At 43.9% G+C, this 24,662-nt stretch overlaps 1 protein-coding gene and 1 long non-coding RNA gene across 9 annotated transcripts in view; one reads left to right on the forward strand and one right to left on the reverse strand.

The window, feature by feature from the left end:
* The window catches only part of LOC128314597 (uncharacterized), a 185,097-nt gene extending 183,015 nt beyond the window's left edge, over positions 1–2,082 (forward strand). Inside the window, exon 5 of the long non-coding RNA XR_008296445.1 lies at positions 530–2,082. This is a non-coding gene — a long non-coding RNA (uncharacterized LOC128314597). The remainder of the gene's footprint in view (positions 1–529) is intronic.
* Positions 2,083–9,701: 7,619 nt separating this feature from the next.
* Positions 9,702–24,662, reverse strand: part of NALCN (sodium leak channel, non-selective) — a 316,716-nt gene continuing 301,755 nt past the window's right edge. For 7 of the 8 annotated variants that reach the window (XM_053217644.1, XM_027065180.2, XM_053217628.1 and 4 more), the window contains 8 exons: positions 24,162–24,255; positions 22,379–22,511; positions 21,590–21,705; positions 19,524–19,681; positions 15,848–15,998; positions 14,355–14,504; positions 11,924–12,041; positions 9,702–11,389 (listed from right to left, as the gene is read on the reverse strand). In XM_053217644.1, the coding sequence (XP_053073619.1) occupies positions 11,196–11,389; positions 11,924–12,041; positions 14,355–14,504; positions 15,848–15,998; positions 19,524–19,681; positions 21,590–21,705; positions 22,379–22,511; positions 24,162–24,255 (1,114 nt within the window). In that variant the 3' untranslated portion in view covers positions 9,702–11,195. The remainder of the gene's footprint in view (positions 11,390–11,923; positions 12,042–14,354; positions 14,505–15,847; positions 15,999–19,523; positions 19,682–21,589; positions 21,706–22,378; positions 22,512–24,161; positions 24,256–24,662) is intronic. The other variant, XM_053217633.1, reaches the window with a different exon arrangement.

Raw genomic sequence — 24,662 nt, forward strand, 5'->3', positions numbered from 1 at the left:
ATATGTACCTCCAGCGCAGTCATTTAAACAAACGCACAAAGTGGGCCTTCTCTCTAGGATACTTCGGATGAAATTGCTTCTGAAGGTTGCAGATTGGTGCTCAAGACCCTGCTTAAAAAACAGTTTCGGACATTCATTCAGGAAATCAAATGCAAAAACTGTCACATTTATTTGGGTTTTATTTATAGCAGGGAGAAGAACTAATAAACTGACATAGCATTTGTTCCAAATCTAAACCTGATGTCCCATTTGGGGAAGATCTGCGTCAACTCCACTCTGATAAATCAGCAAAAACAGAGACAAACAAAAAACCAGCCCAGATACCAGCAGTGGCCCGTGAACCAGTGGCCAGTCAATATAAGAATCAGCTGGCTCTACCTCTTCCTGGATCAGCCTTCCCCTTTCCAACCAGGGTTTTTTTGGTTTCAATCTCCTGAGTCAATTGTTTTGGGGGAGGGGAGGTCTTCAAATTGCATTCTATATCACTCATTTCCCTTTCATATAGATTTTTCCCTTCTCTCCCTTCCAGGCCATTGATTTTCTTCCTTGGGTTTCTGAGAAAGCTTTGCTCCCTAGGCACCTTTATCCGGCTTGCTGACCGAAGCATTATTCACACTTCTCCTGTGGCCATGAGGGTGAGACACCTGCTGCTAGGGACTCCAGGCTCCTACCTCTGAAGGACAGTGGACTAAATTTCTGACAGGGGCCATGAGACACCTTTGAGGGAAAGAGATGTAAGAGCTCTGATCTCTGAGGACATAAAGGCTCTCACAGGTGCTTGCTTTAGTTATCACTGCCTTTTAGATGGCATTTTCCATGAGGTTCTAAATTCTTCATCATTCTTCGCAGACTGGGAATGGGCTCAGAGGGGAAGTCGTGCCCCCTTGTGAAGTGTACTAAGGGGTCTTCGGAAGGTCCCACCATGGCCTCCCACACAGCAAATGCATTACCTCTGTCTGTGAAGAATGGAAATGTTATGAATATCATAACATGAGGGTGAGGGTGATCTCTGAAATCCATTGTGAGCATGGAACTCAATGGCCATTATCAGAGATAACAATCGTTGGCATTATTCATATGTGCTGTACGGGCCATAAAACACTTGGCAACACATCTCATTGGATTCTCACACTCTCGATGAGAGGTAGGGAAGGCATGTATCATTCTAATCTCATTTTACAGAAGGGAAAAAAGAGGCCCCGGGAGTCAAGCAATGAGGGGGACACCTTCATTGCTATGCTCCTGGAAAATAGGGGTGCTCTAGGAACCTCACCCTCTTGTATTCTAACAGCTGACTGAAAAGAGCCATCTTTCCCCTGTGACTTACACATGACTCACAGGTGTCTCCTTGTTTCCCTGTGAAGCGGCCAGACACAGACCCTCCAGATCCCTGCCTCATAAGGGATTAGGTATTTGACCAGTTGAGACAAAATACCTGCTAACTTGACTTGGTCACACTCTTACAGATTTCTCTCCTTCCTGGTTTAACCTTTGAACTTTGATCTCCTGACGTTGAGTCAGCATCAGGGTGTGGACCAGCTGCTCTCTGAGAGGGGGCTGATTTCAGGGAAAGACATTTCCTGATTAGCTATCTGATCAAGCCATCCATTCATACCACTCCCTACTCCTGGTTCTTCTAGACCAGCTTACTCCACCCAGGAAAGAAAATTCCTTTTTGCCCAACCTTTGAGAGGATCTTAGGTCAGAGTGTTGCAACAGTCTTTTCGAGTGAAGTCCCCCTTCATCTAAGTCTTTGTATGTGATGTGGCACAGGCTAAGGATCAGAGAAAGCTTCCTGCCACCCAGTCTTGGTCACCCTCATGGTCTGACTGTTGCACCTGCCGGGGTGGGTGGTTGAATTGTGGCCCTGACTCTGGGCCCTGCCTATTCCAAACTTGGTTCCCATGGCTCACTTGGGGGTCTTGCAGCATGGTGCCCTGCAAAGGTCTCTGGAATACAGCTCTTTCATGAGAACCGAGGAGCAATCTCAAAGGACATGGGTGCTCCAGGGAAGACTTATGCTGCTGTGTTTATACGGGTGTCTTACGTGAACCTGAGAATAAGTGTGTCCCATTAAGAAGTGAGTTAAAGGGAGGAATGGACAGGAATTTGGGATGGAAAAATGAGACATCTTTCCAGTGGTTATGTTTTGTTTGAGATGAATACCAGGGATGTCAGGCATTCTTATTTGGAGATGGATTTAAAAACAATCCAAAGCAACACTGTTCTGTTCAGCTCAAAGAGCAGTGCTGGAACCACATGTGCGTCAACATGCCGTTTAGAGATGCCGGAGGTACAGAGATGGACAGACCATCCTTGCCCTCAAAGGCTTTATGGTCTCGTGGAGGATTCATACATGGCCTGGACTGGAGAAGCAAGTGCATAATTACCCGCAACCTGGGCTTTGGTACTTGGTACTTGGTACTTTTTGGTACTTGGCTAATGGTCTCATAACTGTGTAGCTTGTTGGCCCACTTTTTTTTTTTTCCATGACACCAGCTATAGTGGAAGGACTTCATGTAGAAATTCTGAATTTTATTATTGTATCACTTTATAATGAGGATAATCTGTGGGCTTTGCAGCCAGTAGTTCTTTAGCTTGTTGATTCATGTGTGTGGCTACAGGTCACCACCTGTCCTGTACTCTCAAGTTTGCTCTGGAGAAAGCTTCTCTATGAGCCACCTGCAACATTACCTGCTTTTGTGGCTGGATTCCTTAAAATTCAATATATTCTGAAGGATGTGATCAATAAGCAGATGGTTCAAGCCCATACACATGCCAAGAAATGAGGCATCTAATTAGCGGTTAGACCAGGGTGTGAGGCAGTTGCAGAAGCGGGGGGTGGAACCCCTGCCTGGGCTGGGAGACCCCTGGATAAGACAATCAGGGCTGGTGGTGTGACATGTCAACACAAGGTAGTTGTTGGAAGTGAGAACACAGCCTGGACCTTCAGGCTGTGCTCATTAGGGCTTCGCAGAATTCCCAATTATCTTTTGACCTGGCCCTGAGCTAGGCCCCTTTTCATTGCCCTGAAAAAGGAGTCAATGGATCAAAAAGAACACCCAATTTGAAATTCTACATTGGCTTGGCTCTGAAGCTAAGTTGGTAGAACACAGAAAAGGGGCATTGTCTGCAGCCAACGACGGTAGCGGGAGGAGGAGAGGCAAGATGGAGGCAGAGGCAGGTGTCTGCAGTGGGGCAGTTTGGGGCCCTGCACAAAGGTAGGGAAGAGACAGTTTGGGGGAAGAAGCCAACATACCCCCTGTGATGAATCCCTGAGGGATAGTTATTTCAGTTAATCTATGAGTCCCACTGAACATGTCAAGAGAGTGATGACTCCTTTCCATTCTCATCCCCTTGTCTCTTGGCTAAGACAGTAACAGATAAGGACTTTACTCTCCTCTGCACCTGGGAGAACCCACTGCTGAGTGTTGCCTGGCACCAGAGGAGAGAGCTGAGCTCACTGTGAGCCTCCTGTGACAGGTGGAATATACTACTCCCCTGTTACCAGCCTGATGTTCCCTAGTTGACTTTTTTGTTGTGTTTCCAGTGTTTTCCCAGGTAGAGCCTACATGATGTTTCTAACATGAAATGCAGACTCTGAAAGAGAAGAAAGTATCTGGAGTCTGGTCTATCCTATGACAACTGTCCTAAGGCTCCAATTAAGACAGAGAAGGTTAAGACTGTACCTGTGGGAAGGGATGTATCTCTCAAGTCCATTGACACAGCCTTGTGAACTAGGGTGATCACCTTGACAACAAATAAACATATTAAAAACAATGTCAGTGCAACTTTTCTCTTTCTCAATCTGCTTTCCTTTTTTCCTTGTCATGCAAGAAGCTGAGAGAATAAAATCAACATTCTTTGGTTCTTGGGCTGGGGAAAAAAGACAATTGGTTGGATTCTGGAGGCACACAAGTGACTATATCTAAGGTTGTACTAACCAACTACAGGTAATAAAATTATATTCATTATGATGGTTAAATTTATGTGTGTTGACTTGGCAAGGCTATAGTACCCAGTTGTTTGGTCAAACACTAGATATTGCCATGAAGGCATTTTTTTTAGATGTGATTCACACTTAAATCATCTTTGAGGAAAGCTGATTACCCTCTATAATGTAAGTGAGCCTCATCCAATCAATTGATGCAAGAGTGAAGACTCAGGTTTCCAGAAGAAGGAATTCTACCTCAAGACTATAAACATAGAAATCTTGCCTGAGTTTCTAGTTTGTAGATTTTGGAATCAACATTATGACATCAACTCTTGCTTGAATTTCTAGTTGCTGGCCTGCCATTTGGATTTTGGACTTGTCATGAACCCCACATAATCCCATGAGCCAGTTCCTTAAACTAAATCCCTCCCCCCCCCGCCCCTCTATATATATCCTATTGTCTCTATTTCTCTGGCGAACTCTGACTAATACACTCATTCTGTCTATTCCAGATGAAGTGCTCTCGCTGGCCAGACCCATTGGCTAACATTCTACTCTAGTTGCCTGCAAACATGAGATAGTATGTTCTATTTCCAAGAATGGAGTAATAGAGACTACTTTTCCCCCTCCACCTCCCTGTTCCCCTATCTTCTGTCCTTATTTTAATCTTTCCAACCTCCTCTTATGCTCCAAGAATGTTACCTACATTATACTGTTATCTCTATAAAATTAAATAAAGAATGCCTAAGAATATGCAGATAGTTCAAATCAAAAAGCTACGTTTCTTGGCCGTAATTTATGGGTACAATTCCCTTCCTTGAGATCTTTACTAAAGACTTTTCTGGAAAATGTTACCCTACTATTCCTGACAGCTCTTGGCCAAGTTGCTGATTTATTATTCTAGGTGGTTTTGACATGGCTTAGAATGTAAAAGTGCCATCTTTTAATATGTGCTTATTTGCAGAGGACCCACAGGTCTTAGCCCATTTCTATACCTACAGTTGGGTTTGCTCTCATTTAAATGCTAAACATCTCAGTGGCAGTCAGGCATTGGGAACACTGTAAGGGATGATGTATCAAAACAAGGGGTTCCACTTAGTGTGATTTTGGGGTCACTATCCACATCATAGAGGAAATGGAGTGACATACCCATTTGTGGAAGGAACACAATGAAGCTATATAATTCCTCTTATAGGTTGGTTGGTTCTGTAACCAAGCCTTAAAATTGACATTGACATTGAATCACTGCCCATGAAAGGAGAATGAAAAACCACTTAAAATCTCCCTCTAACAAACCATCCATGTCTTAATTCAATGGCCAGTGATGCCAGCCCTTTAAATGTTCAAATGGGATTCTGATAGTTACTAGGCATACTACAGGGAGATGTTTAAATTAAATGAGTGGCATACAGCATTGGGGAAAAATATAAAATATTAAATGTAAACCAAGTATATGGATAAAATACAGAAAGCAAGCAGATATGAAAGAATAAGTGCAGCATTGGAATTGTTTTGCTATTTCAGTTTGGTCATTTAGCTTTTGGGATCAGATAACAGGATATATTAATTTTTTTTTACATTTTAATTTTTGATGAAATGCATATGACATGAAATTTTCTGTTTTAACAATTTTTAAGTGTATACTTTAAGTGTTAAGTATATTCACATTGTTGTGTAAACAATCTCCAGAACTTTTGCATCTTGCAAAACTGACACTTTATACCCATTGCACTACAATTTCTCTCCCTCAGTCCCTGGCAACCACCATTCTACTTTCTGTTTCTTTGAGTTTTACTACTTTTGATACCTCATATAAGTGGAATCTTACAGTATTTGTCTTTTTGTGACTGGTTTATTTCACTTAGCATGGTGTCCTCAGGGTTCATCATATTGTCACCTATATCAGAATTTCCTTCCTTTTTAACACTGAGTAATATTCAATTGTACGCATGTACATTTTTTTCATCCATCCATCCATCCATTGATGGATATCTGGGCGCTTTCACTCTTGGCTATTGTGAATAATGCTGCCATAAACTTTCTCCATATCCTCCTTTTTATTTTCTGTTTTGTTTGTTTGGATAGCAGCCATTCTAATGAGTGTGAACTCAAAACACACTTTTTAGAGGTAGTGGTATGGGAGTGATCTTACACTGAAGTGAGTTGCTGAGCTGGGATGATTGGAGATGTTTTCTAGCTGTGAGCTTCCAGGCTGCAAACTAGGATTTAAGGTGTCAGTGTTTTTTGTGCCTGTGTCCTTCCTTCCACAAACTGATTCATAAAAGTGGACCTTCCTGAAACTCTAGAAACAAATCTTTTGTGTTTCTGCACTTCTGGAAGGGAGAATACTCAGAGTTGAGTGTCCTGGTTAGGGTTCAGGCAGATTCAGGGCTCAACATTGCTGTTCCATGAAAGGCTCTTCTACTGTGCCCCAGTACCAGGGAGACAGACTCTGTTGTGGATTGGATTGTGTCCTTTTAAAATTCATATGCTGAAGTCCTAACTCCTGGTACCCAAAAACAAGACTGTATTTGGAGGTAGGACCTTTAAATGGGGGATTAAGGTAAAATGTGGTCATATGGATGCACCCTGACCCAGTAAGACTGGTGTTCTTATAATAAGAGATTAGGACACAGGCACACACAGTAGGAAGATATCGGGAAGACACAGGAAGAAGACTGCCATCTACAAGCCAAGGAGAGAGGCCAATCTTTGCTGATGCCTTGACATTGGACTTCCAGCCTCCAGAACTCAGAGAACATAAATTTTGACTATTTAAGCCCCCAGCCTGTGGTATGTTATGGCAGCTCCAGCAGACTCACACAGACCCTCAGACTTCCTCTCTTTGCTCCTCTCTTTACCTCCTTAGGTTGTCTCATCCAGTTCAGGAATTTAAATACCATCTCTATGCTGATGCTTCTGGATGTGAATCCCTCTCTGTTGACCCTCAGGTTTGTCTATTCAACCACTGAATCTACGTGTTCCCCTTGGAAGCCTAAAAGACATCTTTTTTTTTTTAAACATTTATTTATTTTTGAGAGAAAGAGAGAGAGAGACAGCATTAGTGGGGGAGGGGCAGAGAGAGAGAGAGGGAGAAAAAGAATCCAAAGCAGACTCCAGACTCTGAGCTGTGAGCACAGAACCCAACACAGGACTCAGACTCATGAATGGTGAGATCATGACCTGAGCCGACATCAGATACTCAACTGACTGAGCTACCCAGGCACCCTGAGACATGTAATTGGTATATCAAACAAGCCCAGTGCAGGCCATAGTTAAAGCAGATGTCACTTTTAGTTTTCTACCATCCCTTTAAAATTTATTCAGCAACCTTCCCTTGGTCCTAAATATAAACTCCAGCACCTTGCAACTTTTCTGGTCATCCTTATGTATTAGAAATGTTCAATGGTCACCTTACATAGCAGTACAGTCTTGAATCAGAAATTAGAATGGTCCAATTTGAGCTTGATCTAATATCAGGTCTTTTCTCTTCCACAGACTCAGGCCTGCTTCAAGCTGGAAACCTGAAGTGGTAGACAGAAAAAAGGCTGGCCCGACAACTGGCCAACTGAGGATTCTGGTAGGGAGGTCAGACAGCTAGTTAATGATTTAGATTATGATGCACATGTGCTCAGAGTAAGCCCACATGGCAGATTTCATGAACCTGTTAGGTAAATTAAGTGAATAAATTCACATCTCCTGCCTTTTAAATTTTATTTACTTATTTTTATTAAGTAGGCCCCATGCCCAATGAGGGGCTTGAACTCACAACCCTGAGATCAAGACCTGAGCTGAGATCAAGAGTTGGATGCTAAACTGACTGAGCCACCCAGGCACCCTTCTTTTTTCCTGACTTTTGGAAAAGTGAGAAGCTAAATTTGGGCTCAGGCAGGGTATGAAACTCATCGGAGACTACACAAGGAATAACCAGTAGATCCAGGACTTGACATGTATGTCAAACTACAAACTCAGAATCTTTGATCTGTACTAGTGTTTTTCCAATTAGGTTCTCCTTGGAGCACTGGGATGGTCGAGGGCACCTTTGGGACTGGATTGGGTTTGGGGGTGTATTAGTTTTCTAGGGCTACTGTAACAAAATACTACAAACTGGGTGGCTTACAATGACCAATATTTATCACCTCACAGTTCCGGTTTGGAGGCTAGAAGTCCAAAATCAAGGTGTTGGTGGGGCCATGCTCCCTCTAATGCCTCTAGGGGAGTATTCTTTCTTGCCTTTTGCAGTTTCTTGTAGCCCTAGATGTTCCTTGGCTTGTGGACACATCACTCCAACCTCTGCCCCTGTCTTCACATGGCCATCTTCCCTCTGTGTTGTGTCTTCACATGGCATTCTCCTCCCTGTGTGACTCTCTCCTCTTATAAGGGCACCAGTCATATTGGATTCCGGGTCTGCCCTCCTCTAGTATTACCTCTCCTTAACTAATTACATCTGCAAAGATTCTTCCCCCAAAGGGTCACATTCACAGGGGCCAGTTGTTGGGATTTCAGTGTATCTTTTTTTTGGGGGGGGGGCACAATTCAATCACTATCAGGGGATGAGAAGAGACCATGTGAGTGGGGTTCTCATCTTCACCCCAATTTCAACGAGGGATGTTTGGCTTTTGCCTGGTTAATATTTCAGGCATTTTTGAAGGACTCTGAGAAAGAGTGCCACCGCCAAGCAGTCTATTGAAAGCCACCTATCTATAGTATGCCACTTTCTACAAAGAAGCAGGCAAACATGTCAATCAACTGGCTTTGAAAATGCTTTTGCTTAAGGCTTTATAACTGGTTTTTCTTCTACATTCCCTTATCTTACTCAGCTTGGACAGGACACAAATGGCCAGTTGCTGAAGATGGGTGTTACTCTCAAGCTACCACTGAGAATAGAGTGAATAGCACTGGTCTGGCCATTCTCTCCCTCCCTGCTCCCTTTGAGTCCCCTTGAATTGCCATATGTGCAATGCATGTGTGGTCTGTTCCCCTTGGGGGCTCTGTGTCAACTATTCTGCCCCTTATGCTTTCTGGTGTGCTTGGAACCAACAGCGTCCTTTAATTAAAGGCAGTGGGTGGCATGATGACAGGATTAGTATCAGTGTCTGGCTCCCTAAGGACCAGGGAACATTGTGGCCGAAGTTTTCCCATCTGCATAACTGGACTGTTTATATGTTGATGAAAAATCTAAGAGGGGTAGCACTTACCTTCTCGGCTTGCTGTCTGCTCTACTGGCTTCAGGAAACAGTAGAGAGGAGTCCCACAGGAACTGCTTGGCTGTCTCACTTAATTGAAAATGTAGGGTGCTATGGCTTTAAGTGCATTGCTATTTGGCCCTTTGCTTCACTGCAGAATGAACAACAATGATGTTCTGCTCAACACCAGTTAACAGACGTTGTAGGAAGGGCTCAGCAGTTTTGTGAGAATGAAGCTGTATTACTCAAGTGTAATGAGCCAAAAAATAAAATCTCGTTTTCATGCAGCATGAGTACAGGCCCATGCCCCAGCCATGTAAGATCCTTTTCTGTTTTATTGTTGGCTTGGAAGGTATTCACTCAGCCTTATGGACACAAACGTGAAAGGAACATTCTGGCTTAGGAACTGAACTGAAATGAATATCAGGGACAGAGCTTTTGCCAACTAATTATAGACAGAATATTCAAATACAGAGTCTGCAAAGTGCCTGCTTCCTAACGATCCCACCCCCAAACCCCCTTCCCTCCTTCCACACACGAGGAAGGGTTTGGAAATGATCATCAACTCAGAGTAAATTCTTTTACAAAGTCAGTATTTATTTGATTTTCTTTATGTACAAAAAGTAAACTCCAACTGAACGTAAAACCAAATAAAATCCTTTTGGCTTCACTGACTTTACCCATTATCCTAGAGTCACAATTAATCATGTAAACAAGAGATGGCATCACAATGTTAAGTTTGTTATACAGACAGGATTTGGCTATTTTAAGGATGTTAAAAGAGAAAATAGATTATAAAGCAACCTGGGTGTCAAAGGACTCTGAGATAATTGCTGCATTAAAAGAAATCATCTAAACAGCAAATCTCGCCAAAAATAATGTAGGTAAGGGCCTGGATGTGCTTCTACTTGGTTGACCCAGTATAAGGCCCAGGTACCGTGTAATCGCTTTGCATTTTACCTTTCTCAGAGCACATGGTGTGTGGAACAAATACAGCTGAGTTGTGGGGTCCCTCAACTGTGAGTTCTAAGCACAATTCTACAAAATTACCATTATTTCCATAGGAGAATCTGGTAGGAGGGAGTCATTTTGAATTGAACATGGCACTGATGTGTTGGAATCAACTCATAATGTCTTCGCCAATTTACAGCAAAATCAACATACCCTGTGTAAGAAATGAAGCCAATGATACATCACGCACGTGATTTTTTTTTTTTTTAATAAGCTGAATCATGTAGTTTCACTCTTTTTGCTAACTTAGTTATTAAAAGGCCTTCACAGAAACTCAACATCTTCAGGTAACCACGTGCCTAAAGCTATCTACGTGCACGTCTGTTTTAAACTTGTTGCTCCTTGGGACAATTTCTTTGCCTGGTCCCTGCACACACAATTCTCTAGGAAGCAGGCAACAGTTTTTATTAGAGTGACTGAGTACAGAAACTGACTTGTTATGACTTCGGAATATCTTTTGCCTATTTTTAAGAATACCATGAGAAAAGGATTATACTTTTAAAAATTCAGAATCTGTAGTTTGTAAAACTACTATCATTTTAGTATGAGCTCAGTGCTGACCTTTTCAGATCAATCATAAATAATAATTTTCCCAAGGGAAGTATTTCTAGTAGAAGTGGGAAAAACAGGAACTAAGACTATAGCTACCATACCATAAATATTAGCCACTTTGGGCTTAGCACTCTTTCAGGGGGTGATAATACTGAGTAAGAGCATATATGAATATACACCTTAGTTTACAGACAGGATATATGAAATCTTTGAGTGATCTACATCTGGTATTGGGATAGTTCTCTAATATTACAAATACAACCATTAGGCAAATTTTCTCAAACACACAGTAACAACTCCCTGTATACACAACAGCCACCGACCAAGTTTTAGGCCTTCCTACGGCAGGACACAAAGCAACTTAAAGACCTCTTGTGACGAGATAGAATTAAATGATATCTTAAGTATAGACTGCTCGCCATGGTCCATGGTCCATGGTCCATGTTAGACCATAGGAGGAAAATGCTAGAAAACAGTACTCCCCATTAAACCTTGCACTGCGCTAATTCCACCTAAACGTCCAGAAGGTCATCGCTGCTTTCATCGCTCTCCACCGTCAGCTGCCGGGTCCACCACTTCTTCACCTCGGAGCCACACGACGCCGTGTCGGTCATGGGGTTCATTTTGCACACTACGGATTTCATTGTTGTGCGCCCTGCAAATCGTAAGTTGACCGAAGACACTGAGTGGCTTATTGGTTTTGGTGCTGTGGAATTGACAAAAGTCCTATGAGCAACGTGGAGCTGTTCACCCCTTTGCAAGCCATTCCTGAAAAGCTGTGATAGTCCCAGCAGTAACAAGTAAACAAGTCCCCATAAACACGTCCTATCCATAGATGTTAAGTAGGAAATCCTTCCAGCTCTCGGTTCTTTATATTCATCATGGACTTTAAAATTCTGTTCCGGGACAACTAGTGATACCATTTGAAAAACTGCTACTTGCCAGTTGCACTTTGAGATAACCACAAAAACTAAATAAGATAAGATAAGATGCAATAAAATAAAACATTCCAGTCTGGGCAAATATAAGTGTCATAGGAATATGGGTGAGTAGGTGTTTGTTAGTATATACAAAGAAAGAAAAACTACAAAGGAAAAGGGCAGATAGTGTCAGCAATAGCGAAGGGAGTGTGTAAATCACTTTAGGGGTAGACTTGAATTTGAAATCTGAGACCCAAAGCCCACGGGGTGTAGACACCTCTAGGACCTGAATCAATGGAGAAAGGACTCGGGGCACACACCTGAGGGCAGCCGCCACTGCCCGAACTTCCTTTGGGGTTTTCCGGGGTCTGTGGAGTCCTGCCGACTGCCCCCTCTGTCCGACAGCGTGGGGCTCAGAAGCTGCTGCTGGCTGCTGGTCTGCATGGGGGAGAATAAAGCAGTTGCTGGCTCTTTGTTAACGCTGTGCTCCTCTCCTGTCCTCTGCACCAGTCTGGACCCTTATTTTATTTTATTTTTTATTTATTTATTTTTCAGAGTTTAGAGTTTATTCATTTTTTTAAATATGAAATTTATTGTCAAATTGGTTTCCATACAACACCCAGTGCTCATCCCAACAGGTGCCCTCCTCAATACCCATCACCCGCCCTCCCCTCCCTCCCACCATGGACCCTTATTTTATTTTAAGAAAGAAAGAAAACACAATAGGAAAAACAGTACTGGAGCCCCAGAGTCCCCAATGGGGAAAGGAAAAGAGAAAATGGTTCAGAGAGTCCAGGAAAGTGAGAGCCACCCCTGCACGCGGTGAAGGGAGGGGGCACAATTCTCCAGGTAGCACCTCCTCCAGGTATCCCTCCAGGACTCCTCCGCTCCCACGGCTACCTCCCCTCTGCACCTGGGGTGTAGCTATGAACCAGGAAGGAAGGGGGGGGCAGCAAGGACTGCCCGGTTTCCTGAAAGTATATTCTTGCCAACCTATAGGTCAGTCTTAGTGCTCCAGAAAGAGAGCTCAGCAGACAACACTCTCCAACAGCCCCAGAGGAGAATGAAGCTTATACCAGCCAAGACTAATGTCAGAGAAGAGCTGAGACTCTCCACACATTTTACTCAGTCTCTGGTGCCCCCCCTTTCCTATCAGTGCCTCGGACCTCACATCTCTTCAGTATCCCCTCTTGGTTTTTTGGTTACCTCATGGATTTTTTGTTGTTGCTGTTGTTTTGTTTTTGGTTTTGTTTTTTTTACCTGAAAGTAGACAGCTCTGCAATCATCACTTTGCCAGCCTCATCAGCCCTGCCTGGCTGGCTGTCCTGATCTTACCTTGGCCCCACACATGAAGCTTCTATGTCTCTGCCCTTTGCTGACTGTCCCTGCACAAGTCCCTGTTGTCGGTGGCAGTTGATTCCCACATGTTGGGGAGCCAACAACATGAAACCCACCCCAAACTGGGCTGTGGAACAAGGAATTCCCTTGAAGCATCTCACTGGGCCATGGAGCCACAGGCTTCGGTATTTACTGCCAGCCCCTGACTAGGCCGCTACACATCACAAAGCCTTACTGTGTCAGGGGCTCATCTCAGAGTGCTGGATCGACTCCAGCTCGTCCACAACTGCACCCTCCTAATGGGGAGACCCCCCGCCAGCTGCTGGTCACAGAGCAAGGTTCTCCAGGGTGTCCATGCCAGGCTTTTTTATGGACACGTACATTGAGTCTGGAAATGGAAATAAGCTTTGCCCTAGTGAAGAAGGTCCTCCTGAATTCCATATGCTCTTCCAATGCCCAACTAAGGGAGGACAAAGCCTCAATGAGTCTGACAGTTTAAGGATGGTGGTGGTCAATTACAAACATTTTCACTGATTCTACTGCAAGTTCCTGTGACCTGGTAGAAGAAAGCATTTAGGGCAGAGCTTCGGGCAAACCATGTTCTCCTAAGTCAAGTAATATCACTGGACTCCGTTAAACCTGTAGAGATGCGATATGAACTCTTTAGACAAAAAATCAATAGAATTAATGCGTTCAGAGCATTAACTTTTTTTTTAGTACTCATACAACTCAGAATCAGAATCTTTTGAAATAACCCCAAAGCATTCCAAGTTGTAAAGGTCCAAAGATAATCTAGATCAGTATGTTCCTTTTTTTTTTTTTTACTTAAAAACTTCCAATTAGAGATACTGTCACCTTGGGGTGCCTGGGAGGCTCAGTCGGTTAAGCATCTGACTCTCGATTGTGGCTCAGGTCATGATCTCATGGTTCATAAGTTCAAGTTCCCTGTCAGGCTCTGTGCTGACAGCATGGAGCCTGCTTGGGATTCTCTGTCTCCTCTTCTCTTTCTACCCCTTTCCTGCTTGCACTTTCCCTCTCTCTCTTAAAATAAATAAATAAACATTTGGAAAAAAAGAAATACTGTCACTTGTTTGAAATGGCTATGTGAATAGCACTGTTTTATTTTTTATTTTAAAAATGCACGTGGGGCACCTGGGTGGCTCAGTCGATTAAGCATCCGACCACTCCACTCAGGTCATGATCTGTGGTTCGTGAGTTTGAGCCCCGCGTGGGGCTCTGTGCTGACAGCTCAGAGCCTGGAGTCTGCTTCAGATTCTGTGTCTCCCTCTCTCTCTGCCCCTCCCCCACTCACGCTCTCTGTCTCAAAAATAAATAAACACTAACAAAAATAAATAAATGAAAAATAAAAAATGCACGTAATATCCTTGGAGGAAGGATGCCTCATACACATACCTCAGGTTGCATATTATTATCCTGACTGTTAGCATTCATGTCCTCACTGGGCTGGGTGGTCTCAATACTGGGGGGATTGAGGAACCGGCTCAGCTCCTGCTGTTGGCTCTCCCTCAGACTGTGGATGATGCTGCATGACTGCTGCTGTTTCTATGGAAATATGATCATTCTCTCGGTAACGCAGAAATCAACCCAACATCCCCCTGTCCCCCAGCACTCCAATTGTATTTCCTTCTCTCCTCTCCAAAGAACCTGTATGCTCAGTGACCTCTTAGGAACTTCCAAATGAGGATGTTTAACTACTTCCCCTAGTTAAGTATCAGACTGCTATAAAGGCAGGCTTAGAGACCTCCCAACCCACGCTTATTTGCATAACAATGGGAATAAATATGTTCATTGATGCTAGCTCCTGTTGTATTTAAAACAGAATTTTTAAATCACTAACTTGGGTGTTCTATATTTTCCCTTCTTATTTTGCTCTGTGCTCATTCAGCCAATATGGATCACCCTTTCTTTCTGTGTTGTTAGAGGCAGAGAGCTTTGGATGGATGAGTGAAACCCTTGCTCCTGTCTTATTCTGGATAGAAGCAGGCCTGTCTGTCTTGACACACACTTGGGAACATGGTCTGGTGCTGAGCCAGCTCCCTGTGCCTTCTTGGGGTCTGTGGGCGGGGGGGGAATGTTGGGTCCCCAAAGTGAACAGGGCTATGATATAACTATTGTCTTGTTATGGGAGGTTGGAGTGTCTTGTTTCCCTGGGGACATTTTCTCCTCCAACAGATATGTTTCTGCTGTTGATGTTGTTCTGAGAAACAGGATTTAAAAAGTGTATTATATATAAATGTTTAGTAATTAGTGTGATTCTTTCATCTGTGTGTGAAGTGTAAGTCAAAAGCATAATCATAAAAATAATTATCTAGTAGAAATGCCTAGTGTAAACACAGTGTATGCCAACACAGTATATGTTCATTGATTTATGAGTCAGAGAATCCTATAAGCTTATAAGTCTAAAGGCAACAGACAGATCATTAAACTCCCAGGAGACGTGGCCTTTGTTAAAGACCAAACAACATTATCAATGGAATGGTGGAATTTTTAGGAGCGATTTAAAAGTACTTTTGTAAACTCGGTTGCCAGTCATCATATAGAGATTTGGGCATTTTGAACAGTTGAGTTTGATAAATGGAGATCACAAATATTTTAACAAATATTTGTTCAGTAAACTGCTTTTTAAACATCAATGTTCTGTTATAAAAATGTGATTCCATGGCAACGCCTTATGGACTCTGCTAACGAGGGCGCAGCTGGGTCTGGATGAGAGCTCAGGTGCAAACCAGGTGGCCATCACGAGGGGATGAAGCTGACACAGTTGAGGGGCTACGAGGCTAATCACAGAGCATCTCATTCTACTGTTCCTGAAGCTCTTTTGTCCCTCCTCCTCCTTCTCCTTTGACAGGAGGAAAGAAAAACCCGGATGCTGCCAGTTGACTCACAGCTCTGATGCGCTTTAAACACTTTTTCAGCCACATGCGGATGGTCTGCTTGGCCACCTCCTCCTCGATGGTGTACTCCAGCTGCTCCCTGGCCAGCAGCTCCTCCAGCTGCAAGCTCTTCCGGATGTCAACCGACCTGTAGGACAGCATGCTGGGGGTGGGGTGGGGAGGACACACAAGAGCATTCCAGGTCGGACTCATTTGGGACTCTGGTGGAGATCTCAACTTTCAGAGAGGACACCACTCAGTCCAACCAAGGTACTGTTCCTGTGCCACTGGACTAGTTACGTCACCTCCTCTGTAAGATGGGGACAGTCATGGTCCCCACCTTATTAAATGACTGAGTTAATACTTGGGAGGTGCTTACAGTAGTAAGTGCCATATAAGCGTTTGTAAAACCGAAGGTCTAGGCTGGTCCCTGATCTACATTACCAGCTGCTTAAGGCTCTGGAATGTTCCCTGTAGAAGGAAGACTGCTCTGTCTGTATACTTCCTTCACCTTCAGTTCCAGGTGGGGATGGTCAGTAAGGGTTGGCTAAGGTCAGGCTTCCTGCCCCCCGCCCCTGCCATTTCCCTCTCCATCGATCCCATTTGTGCCCCTGGATCTTCCTCATTAATTCTGGTGGGTGAAAGGTCAGGGTGGAATACTCGCTCCCATTCTGCCCTAGGCGCAACAGGTTCAGGTGGGGGCAAATGAAGCCAACACAACCAATGTGTCGCCTCAGGGCCCCTGGGCAGTAAGGCAACAACTCACACTGCATCCTAGCTGAGGGGTCTACAGCCAAAGAAGAACGCAGCCCCTTCTGCCCCTGGTGCTTGCCGGTGCTGCCACAGGACCCCTAGTTGGCCCTCAGCCCCTGCCTGCCCCTCCCGTGAACTCAGTGCTGCCTCCACCACCCACATCACAGCACGGAGGTGCTCGGGAGTCCTCCCCATGCAGCACTGGCACCCCGACCTTCTCTTCTTTGCTAGCGCTCTTCCCTCCTTGGAGGAGGGAAATGTGTCTGCTCTTCCTCTCTTCCCTGCCTCCTCCAGAATCTCATCAGTGCCAAACTGTTTTCATCACTTCCTGAGCTGCAGGGATAGGGAGGGGCAATCCAGGCCCCCATTGGCTTTGCTGGGGTCCATCTTATCGGATGCCTCCCTGTGTTCCAGAGAGGCCGAATGAGAACTGCTAATGACAGCGGGTGTCTACGTGTCTCCCTTTGACCTAAAAATATTTGTCACCAGGAGGAAAGATTTGGTGACATTCTGAGATGGCGTCCTCTGCTAGTCATATGTATTTTCTGCCTCTTCTTTTTCTGCCCTTTGGCATGCTCCTGGAAGAAGGGAATAGCGGGAAGTAAACTGGGAAACTTGAGAGAACTTCTCCCGGGTCCTTCCTGTTCTTATTTTCGAATTTCAGTCCCAAGCATATTTCTGTATACCTGAGTGCTTCTGAATGTGTGACACCATACCCAGCCCTTCATCAAATATTTGCCACGTGATGAAAATAGCCACTTCTAGAAGAGGGCCGTGACTTTTCCTGTGGACAGACCTCTTTGAGAGTGGGGCCCATGGGACTTTTCATAGAATAACATTTTAAATGCATAAAATAAAATATCTCTTATTACCAAGGAAAGCAATTATATTCAAATACAGTGCTCATATTATTTTCTTTAAAACGGTGATGATAGAACGGATAAAGAAGATACAGTATATATGCAATGGAATATTTCTCAGCCATAAAAAAGAATGAGATCTTGCCATTTGCGACAACATGGATGGAGCTAGGGGGTATCATGCTAAGTGAAATAAGTCAGACTGAGAAAGAAAAATACCATATGATTTCAATTACATGTGGAATCTAAAAAATAAAACAAACAAAGCAGAAACAGACCCATAAATACAGAAAACAAACTGCTGGTTGCCAGAAGGGTGGAGGGGAAGAGGGTGAAAGGGAGAGGGAGGGTACAGGCTTCCAGTTTTGTAATGAATAAGTCACGAGGATGAAAAGTGCAGCATAAAGAATATAGTCAATGACGCTGTAATAGTGTTGTAGGGTGACTGATGGTGTCTACTCTCGTGGTGAGCACAGCATAACATACACAGTTGTGGAATGACTATGTTGTACACCTGAAACTAATATAACATTATATGTCAACTCTATTTTAATAAAAAAAGAAATGAAATCAATTTTAGAAATTTTTAAAAAGATGGTGATAGGATAACATAAGTGCTTCTTTATTAATGCATTAAATAATAACATCTAGCTGAGGTCAAAGGACTACTGTAATTTAGAAGCAGTGGTGGGTATAGAGGATATTGAAGATTATCAGCCATGTCAGCAATGCCATCTGAAACTATCTATGATTTCTGCTGGTGGCAGAGATGCAGGTTATTATTAACACTGTGGGGCTTGCTGCCTGCATTCATCACTGAAGAAAATGCTGCATTTCAGTGAGTGATTGACAATAGAGATGTGATTGTTTCCAAGCCCATTGACCTCTGGATTTGATCCATGGATTCCTGTTTAAATTTTTTTTTAACGTGTGTTCATTTTTTGAGAAACAGAGACAGAGAGAGACGGAGCACAAGTGGGGGGGGGGGCGGGGCACAAAGAGAAGGGAGACCCAGAATCTGAAGCCAGCTCCAGGCTCTGAGCTGTCAGCACAGAGCCTGACATGGGGCTCGAACTCACGAACTGTGAAATCATGACCTGCGCCGAAGTTGGAGGCTTAATTGACTGAGCCACCAAGGTGCCCCTATAGATTCCTGTTTAAAAAGCTGTTATGGATTGAATTGTTTTCCCCCTAAAAAATCTTTGTTGGGAGTGATGACCCCCAGTACCTCAAAATGTGATCTTATTTTGAAATAGGTTACTACAGATGTGATTAATTAAGAAGAGATAATACTGGACTGGGGTGGGTCCCTAATCCAATACGAATGGTGTCCTTATAAAAGGGAAGATTTGGACACACATGTGTAAGCACACACGCACATGCACGCACACATGCGGGAAGAACGACACGTGAAGGTGAGGGCAGAGATCGGGGTGATGTTTCTACAAGGAAGGCGGCCAACCCCTAGGAGCTGGCAAGAGGCTGGAAGAGTCCCTCTCACAGCCTCAGAAGGAACCAGCCTTGCCGACCCCTTGAATTTAAGCTTCTAGCCTCTAGGACTGTGAGATAATACACTTGTTTCAACCACCCAGTTTATGGAATTTCGTCCTCCTTGTCCTGTGTGGGGTCTCAGTGAATGTCTGGAACGTGTGGTTTGCCAGCCAGCTGGGGGCAGAATCATGGAGCAAATGAGAAGATCTGGATTGGACTCCAGCTGGACCACCTAGTCACTAAACTCCCCCAGACCAGCTCCTCCCTCACAGAACGAGGGGAAGCTGTGCTCCCCAAAGCCCCTCACCTCTCCCATCAGGATCTCCTCAGTCATATGGGGCACCTCTGGGGATGTCAGGCCACTGCATCTACCCCCTCCTGTGTGCGGCACTCAGACACGGCCCTTACAGGACAGCGACAAAGGCCATGTGGAGCCTGAGCAGTGTGGCCTCACCTTATAATGTCAATGAGTGTGGCATCTTGGGCTGTGAGCCCACTTGTTGGTTGTATTTCACAAGGTCACAGCTTTGGTTTCTGCACTCACTCCAGCTCTGTGACCCAGGGTTGTATAAACTCCCTCGTACCTTAGGACATCATGGAAAGTGACGTCCCCGCCATTATGCAGTCTCTCCATTTCATAGCACATGTGCTTAAACAGAAGTTTGTCTTTGTCGAGATCCACCTCCAGCCTCCCCCGCAGGAGCCTCAGCAGGAACTTCACACGGAAAGTCGGAATCACCCCCTGGGGGGCAGAGCACAATAACTAGTAAATCATCTTTAGGCCATAATGATTCACTTGGGGTTCTGTTTTCACAGAAAAAAAAAATCACAAAAAAGAAAAACGACACCAGATCTTTTTCTTAAAAGATAGCATAATTAACACTGGGAAGTAAGGAAGTTGTTTGCCTCCCTGGAGGCTGGGTCAGGAGGGTGTTTACTAGAGAAGCACCACATTGAAAGCCGAGCACTTAGATTTTCCGCTGGTGCTTCTCTGGTTCTGTGGGATCTTGTAACCTGGCAGCATTGGGAGCCTAGGAGGCTCTCTGCCTCCCTGGCCCCAGCCCTTGCTTTACCAGGGTTTTCCTCTCCTGGTCTGTTTCACTGACTCAGCCTCTGCTCATCTATTTCTCTAAAACACGCTGAGTGGGTTGCTAATGCATTATCGCAGAAAGTACAACATTCACATGTACATGATCCTCCTCTTCACTTAGCCTGGATGCTACAAACTTCTAAACATTTTTTATAAATGGCTCTTCTAGGGAATGATCACTCCTTTTCAGGTCTTCCCAATTATTAGCGCAATTACATACAAGAGAATCTGGTCAGAGCAGCTCCAGATTCTGGAATATCAAACACGTGTCGCTCCCTTTCGGGCAACACAATCTACCGTGCCAGTCTGGCTCTGTCTTTGAATTAAGGCATTGGGCTAAAGGCAGGGACATGGGTAACCATGAATTCCTGTCAGTTAGAAACACCTTAACATGTGACTCATGGTGCCATCTTTGATGTGTGCATCCAAGGAAAGCAGGTTCCCACAGGCAGTGGTCTTGGAGAGGCAGGTGGATCAAGGGGAGATAGGAGAGCTAGGCCAGATGGCCACATGTGCAGGTCACTGTCTCAGAGAAAGCCCCCCTGAGACTGGTGACTGCGGAAGTGCGGGGTGTTGGGGAGAGGGGGACAAAGGCGGTGAGGAAAGCCAGGCATTACTGTGCAGGCCTAGCTCAAGATGCCCCCTTCCTTAGCTTGTTCTGGCTCTTTGGTCTTCACGCCCTCTCTGAACTCTTCCTGCAACTGTTTTTGAACCTACCCATGGTAGATTTTCCCATGGTAGAACTTTCCTTGTTTTTCGGATGTCGGGTTTAACAACACCTCCCCAGCCAGACCGTCATGGCCACCCCGCTAAAGTAGCCTGCCCTCCAGTCCGACTGGTGTCTACCATATTACCATCTGCAAAGTGCTTATAGCTTCTTGAGATAATAATAATTATTATTATTTCACGTTATATTGTCTCCCAATATTAGAATAGAAGCTCTGTAAGCATGGGTGACTTTCCATTGTGTTCACTGCTGTATCCCCAGCACCCAGAACTAGGCCTGAGTATTTGCTAGGGATGAAGAAAGGGGAAAAGAAAGAGCAGCAGCAGCAGCTAGAGAATGAGATATTGTTGCTTTGGCTAATTCCAGGAAATCTTGGGTAAGCTTTATGGTTAAAGCATTCAAAGAATAAGTCCAAAATAATTAAAAAAATAACCTTCGGAAACCACTAAGTAGTTCCTTTGCACTTCTAATCAGGATTGCTGTGTGTGGCTGTTTGTGGCTCTGTATTACACCATCGCTGTGGTGATTTGAACTTCACTACTTCTGCTGCTCTCATCCTAGGGCTGGTTTCCTCAGAGCTTCCTTGGTTTCCTCTCCTTGATGACTTTCTGAATGTCCAAGAAGAGGGCATCCACGGTTGGACAGGGGACCATTCTGTCCCTCTCCCTTCCTAGCATATTTTGCTGAACGGTCAATGATGGCTTTCTACAATTCACAATGGCCATTCCAAATTCAATAGATGTCTACTGGTGACAGCAAGACTACTTAAATGTCTGCGGCAGGGCAGGGAATCTCTTTGGGGGTGGGCATGAAGCAATGGCCCCCTTTCCTACCTCTCGTTTATCATCCACCATATTCCATATGATTTGAAAGTGGCGAAGATCATTGTAACTTAGAAGCTGGTCCTCCTCCGTGGAATAAAACAAGGAGAAGTTCTCCACAATGATGGCTAAGAAAAGAAAAAAGAAAAATGGAGAAGTTAGATAATTATGCTAATCTGTCATTTTTTAGAAAAAGTAAAACATCTATTATAAATAATGGATTTTATCACCTACATCACAAGCCAAATTTTTACAGTGTTTTTTAGTGTGTTTTCCAAGTTGGCATATCTTACTTACACTTGGATTAAGCTATTTATCCAGCTCCTGCCTTTCCAAAACATGAGGGTCATGAGCATAAACACACATTCTGTGTGTGGAGGTATCCATGCCAGCTGGCTTTCACTCTTAGTTGACAGTTCCAGGGCAGTATTTAAAGGTCAGATTGGGTTCTGGGTAGCCCCACACCTGGGTGAACACCATGTATCTTTCAGAAACATAACTGTGATGTTTCAAGGCCATAAAGGTAGCCCTCTCTGAGATTTCTTCAACTCAATCCATGAGAAGAGCTCTTTTGAAATTAACGATCATAATTAATAGGACAACTCTTGAAATTGCAATCAACTGTCATTTACATGCCTTTCAAAGGTCTTTTCAGCTTCTGGATCGAGAGGCAACAATTTATAATTAATGCCATGAAATACCCGCCCCAAGCAATCTGGGATAATTACTTGAAAATTGTATGTAATTATCTAAGTACCTGGGTTTAAAGATATTAAAACATATTCAGTGAACATCACTTACCTACAAGCAGATTTAGCATGATGTAGGCAATGATGACATAAAATGAACAGAAATACATAAGTGCCCCAGCGTAATTTCCGCAGTCTGTTGCCCAGTATGTGAATTCATCTGGAGTACAAAAGGGAGGCTGGACCTGCGGGCGATGGGGGAGAGGGAGGAGGGGTCAGAGTGAAGAATACGAATTTGTGCACATGCTATAGTTTGTGAACTATCCCTCACCATATAAAACATAATTAACTTCAACGTTAATCTCCCAAAAGCCACGTACATTGAGTACATCATCCGTGGCAAAAATCAAAAAGAATCTTTCCTTTATTCTACACTTCTAGTCTCAGGGAATCTCAAGTTCAGTGCCATTTTAGAAGCACAATGAAAATGAACTCCTTTCTTCCAAGAGACATTCTTTCTGCCACCTGCACTAGTCCTGAATGGTAGTTCTTGTGATGGGAGCTGCAGAAAGTCAAAAAAAGCATTTAAAAAATTTCTTTGACCTAACTAATGGGTTAAGCTTTATGAAGATTTGTTATACATAGCAAATTCACATTCAAATTGTGTAAGAAGAAACCAGTAATCTTCATTCTTGGGGCACCATTATGGGACTTTACAGAAGAGCACTAGACTCAGGTTATCAAAAGTCCCCCCACCCCGTCTTTAGTGGCCCAATAAAATGCCGGCACCTCAGAGAAACCTGACTTCTTTCAGCCAGACAGACTAGCTCTTTCTTCTGCAGAAGAAGCAGTTGTAGCACTCTGTTTGTTGTATATTTAGAATCTATTTAATTCTGCTTCATATTATATTTGATTTGGTAAATTCTGTCCCCATTCATTCATGCATAGAGTTCTTTAGCTCCTACTATGTGCTGGATTTATACCCAATGTTGGAGACAGACAGGTAAGCAAGACAGAGTCTGTCCCTCCTTCATGTTGCTGCTGGTCTAAAGCTATACATGGGAGCCACGGACTGCATGTGGCTATTAAAATGTAAATGTATGTTAATGAACATCAAATACAGTTTGATGAAATTTAAAATTCAGTTGCTCAGGAGCACTAGTCCCATTTCAAGGGCTCAGTAACCACATATGGCTACTGCATTAGACAGAGCAGATTGCCATCATGGCAGAAATTTCTTTTGGACAGTGTTGTTCTGGAGGTTGAGAGAGAGGAAATAGAGATGGAATAATCAAGCCAGTAACTCACTATAGCTGTGATACATGCTACAAAGGAGAAACACAGAGTGCTGTAGGAACATGTCACTGCAGTCTTAGTGTGGGGCAGGATTCCTGATGGAGCCGATGCTTTAAGGGAGATGTGAACACAAGGAGGAAAAGGGAGGACCCAAAGGGAGGGTGTAGCTCAGGGCCTTGCCGTAAGCACCTTGAGCATGCCTTGGAATCAGGGAACACCGAGCTCCTAGCATATGGCCCAGTATAAACCAGGCGCTCAGTGAATATCTGTTGAATAAATTCAATTAAAGAAGAGGAACTCCCCTGTTTGTACTTGACTGCCAAAGTGTTAAAGGTGGGAGGGAAAGAACAATGCCAACAGAATGCGTATCTGCCAGATGGAACCACAATAACTCAAGCTGGGTTCACTGGATATTCTTCCTGCACATGGCCATATACTGCAATGTAAAAGGATGCAACTTTATGGACTAAATAGCCAGGATAGGTGTTTTGTACACAAAGTCTTGATGCTAACGAGGATAAGGCTGGTGATATACTGCACTGCAAAGAGTTTCATTTGGTTCTAAGTTGATGTACTGTTAGTGATGAAGAGAAGTTTACCATACAGTCATGCATAATCTTATTCCAGTCTTCGCCTGTGACGATTCGGAACAGTACGGTGATGGCTTTGCCAGCTGAGGAAAAGTTTGCATGCCTAATGAAGGAGGAAAAACCAGAATGTGGGTAATATAGTTGGTCATGAAGTAGTAAGGTGTTACCACTAAAGCAGGTAGATTTTGGAGCAGATGTGGTTGTGAAGTCACCATGTCTGAAGGTTATATCTTCTTAATTTGTTATTCACACTTGCCCTCAAGCATAGCCGTCTAACCCAACCCTAGCATGGTGCCACCATTTTGTGGCCATGCATCTTGAGTGGCTAAGGGTCCCAATTTTGACAAGTAAAAGTGATTCCTTCTTTCACATGGATTTTGCTATAAAAAGTAGAGCTGCCATGTATCAAATAAGCAATCTCTGCAACAAGACACATCTGTATATAATGTGTTGTATAATTCCTTTTTAAAAAACTATGAAGTGCTTCCCAAAATTAAAGATAATCTCTGA

The sequence above is a fragment of the Acinonyx jubatus genome, chromosome A1, assembly GCF_027475565.1.
Source record: "Acinonyx jubatus isolate Ajub_Pintada_27869175 chromosome A1, VMU_Ajub_asm_v1.0, whole genome shotgun sequence".
In the NCBI taxonomy this organism is placed as follows: domain Eukaryota; kingdom Metazoa; phylum Chordata; class Mammalia; order Carnivora; family Felidae; genus Acinonyx; species Acinonyx jubatus.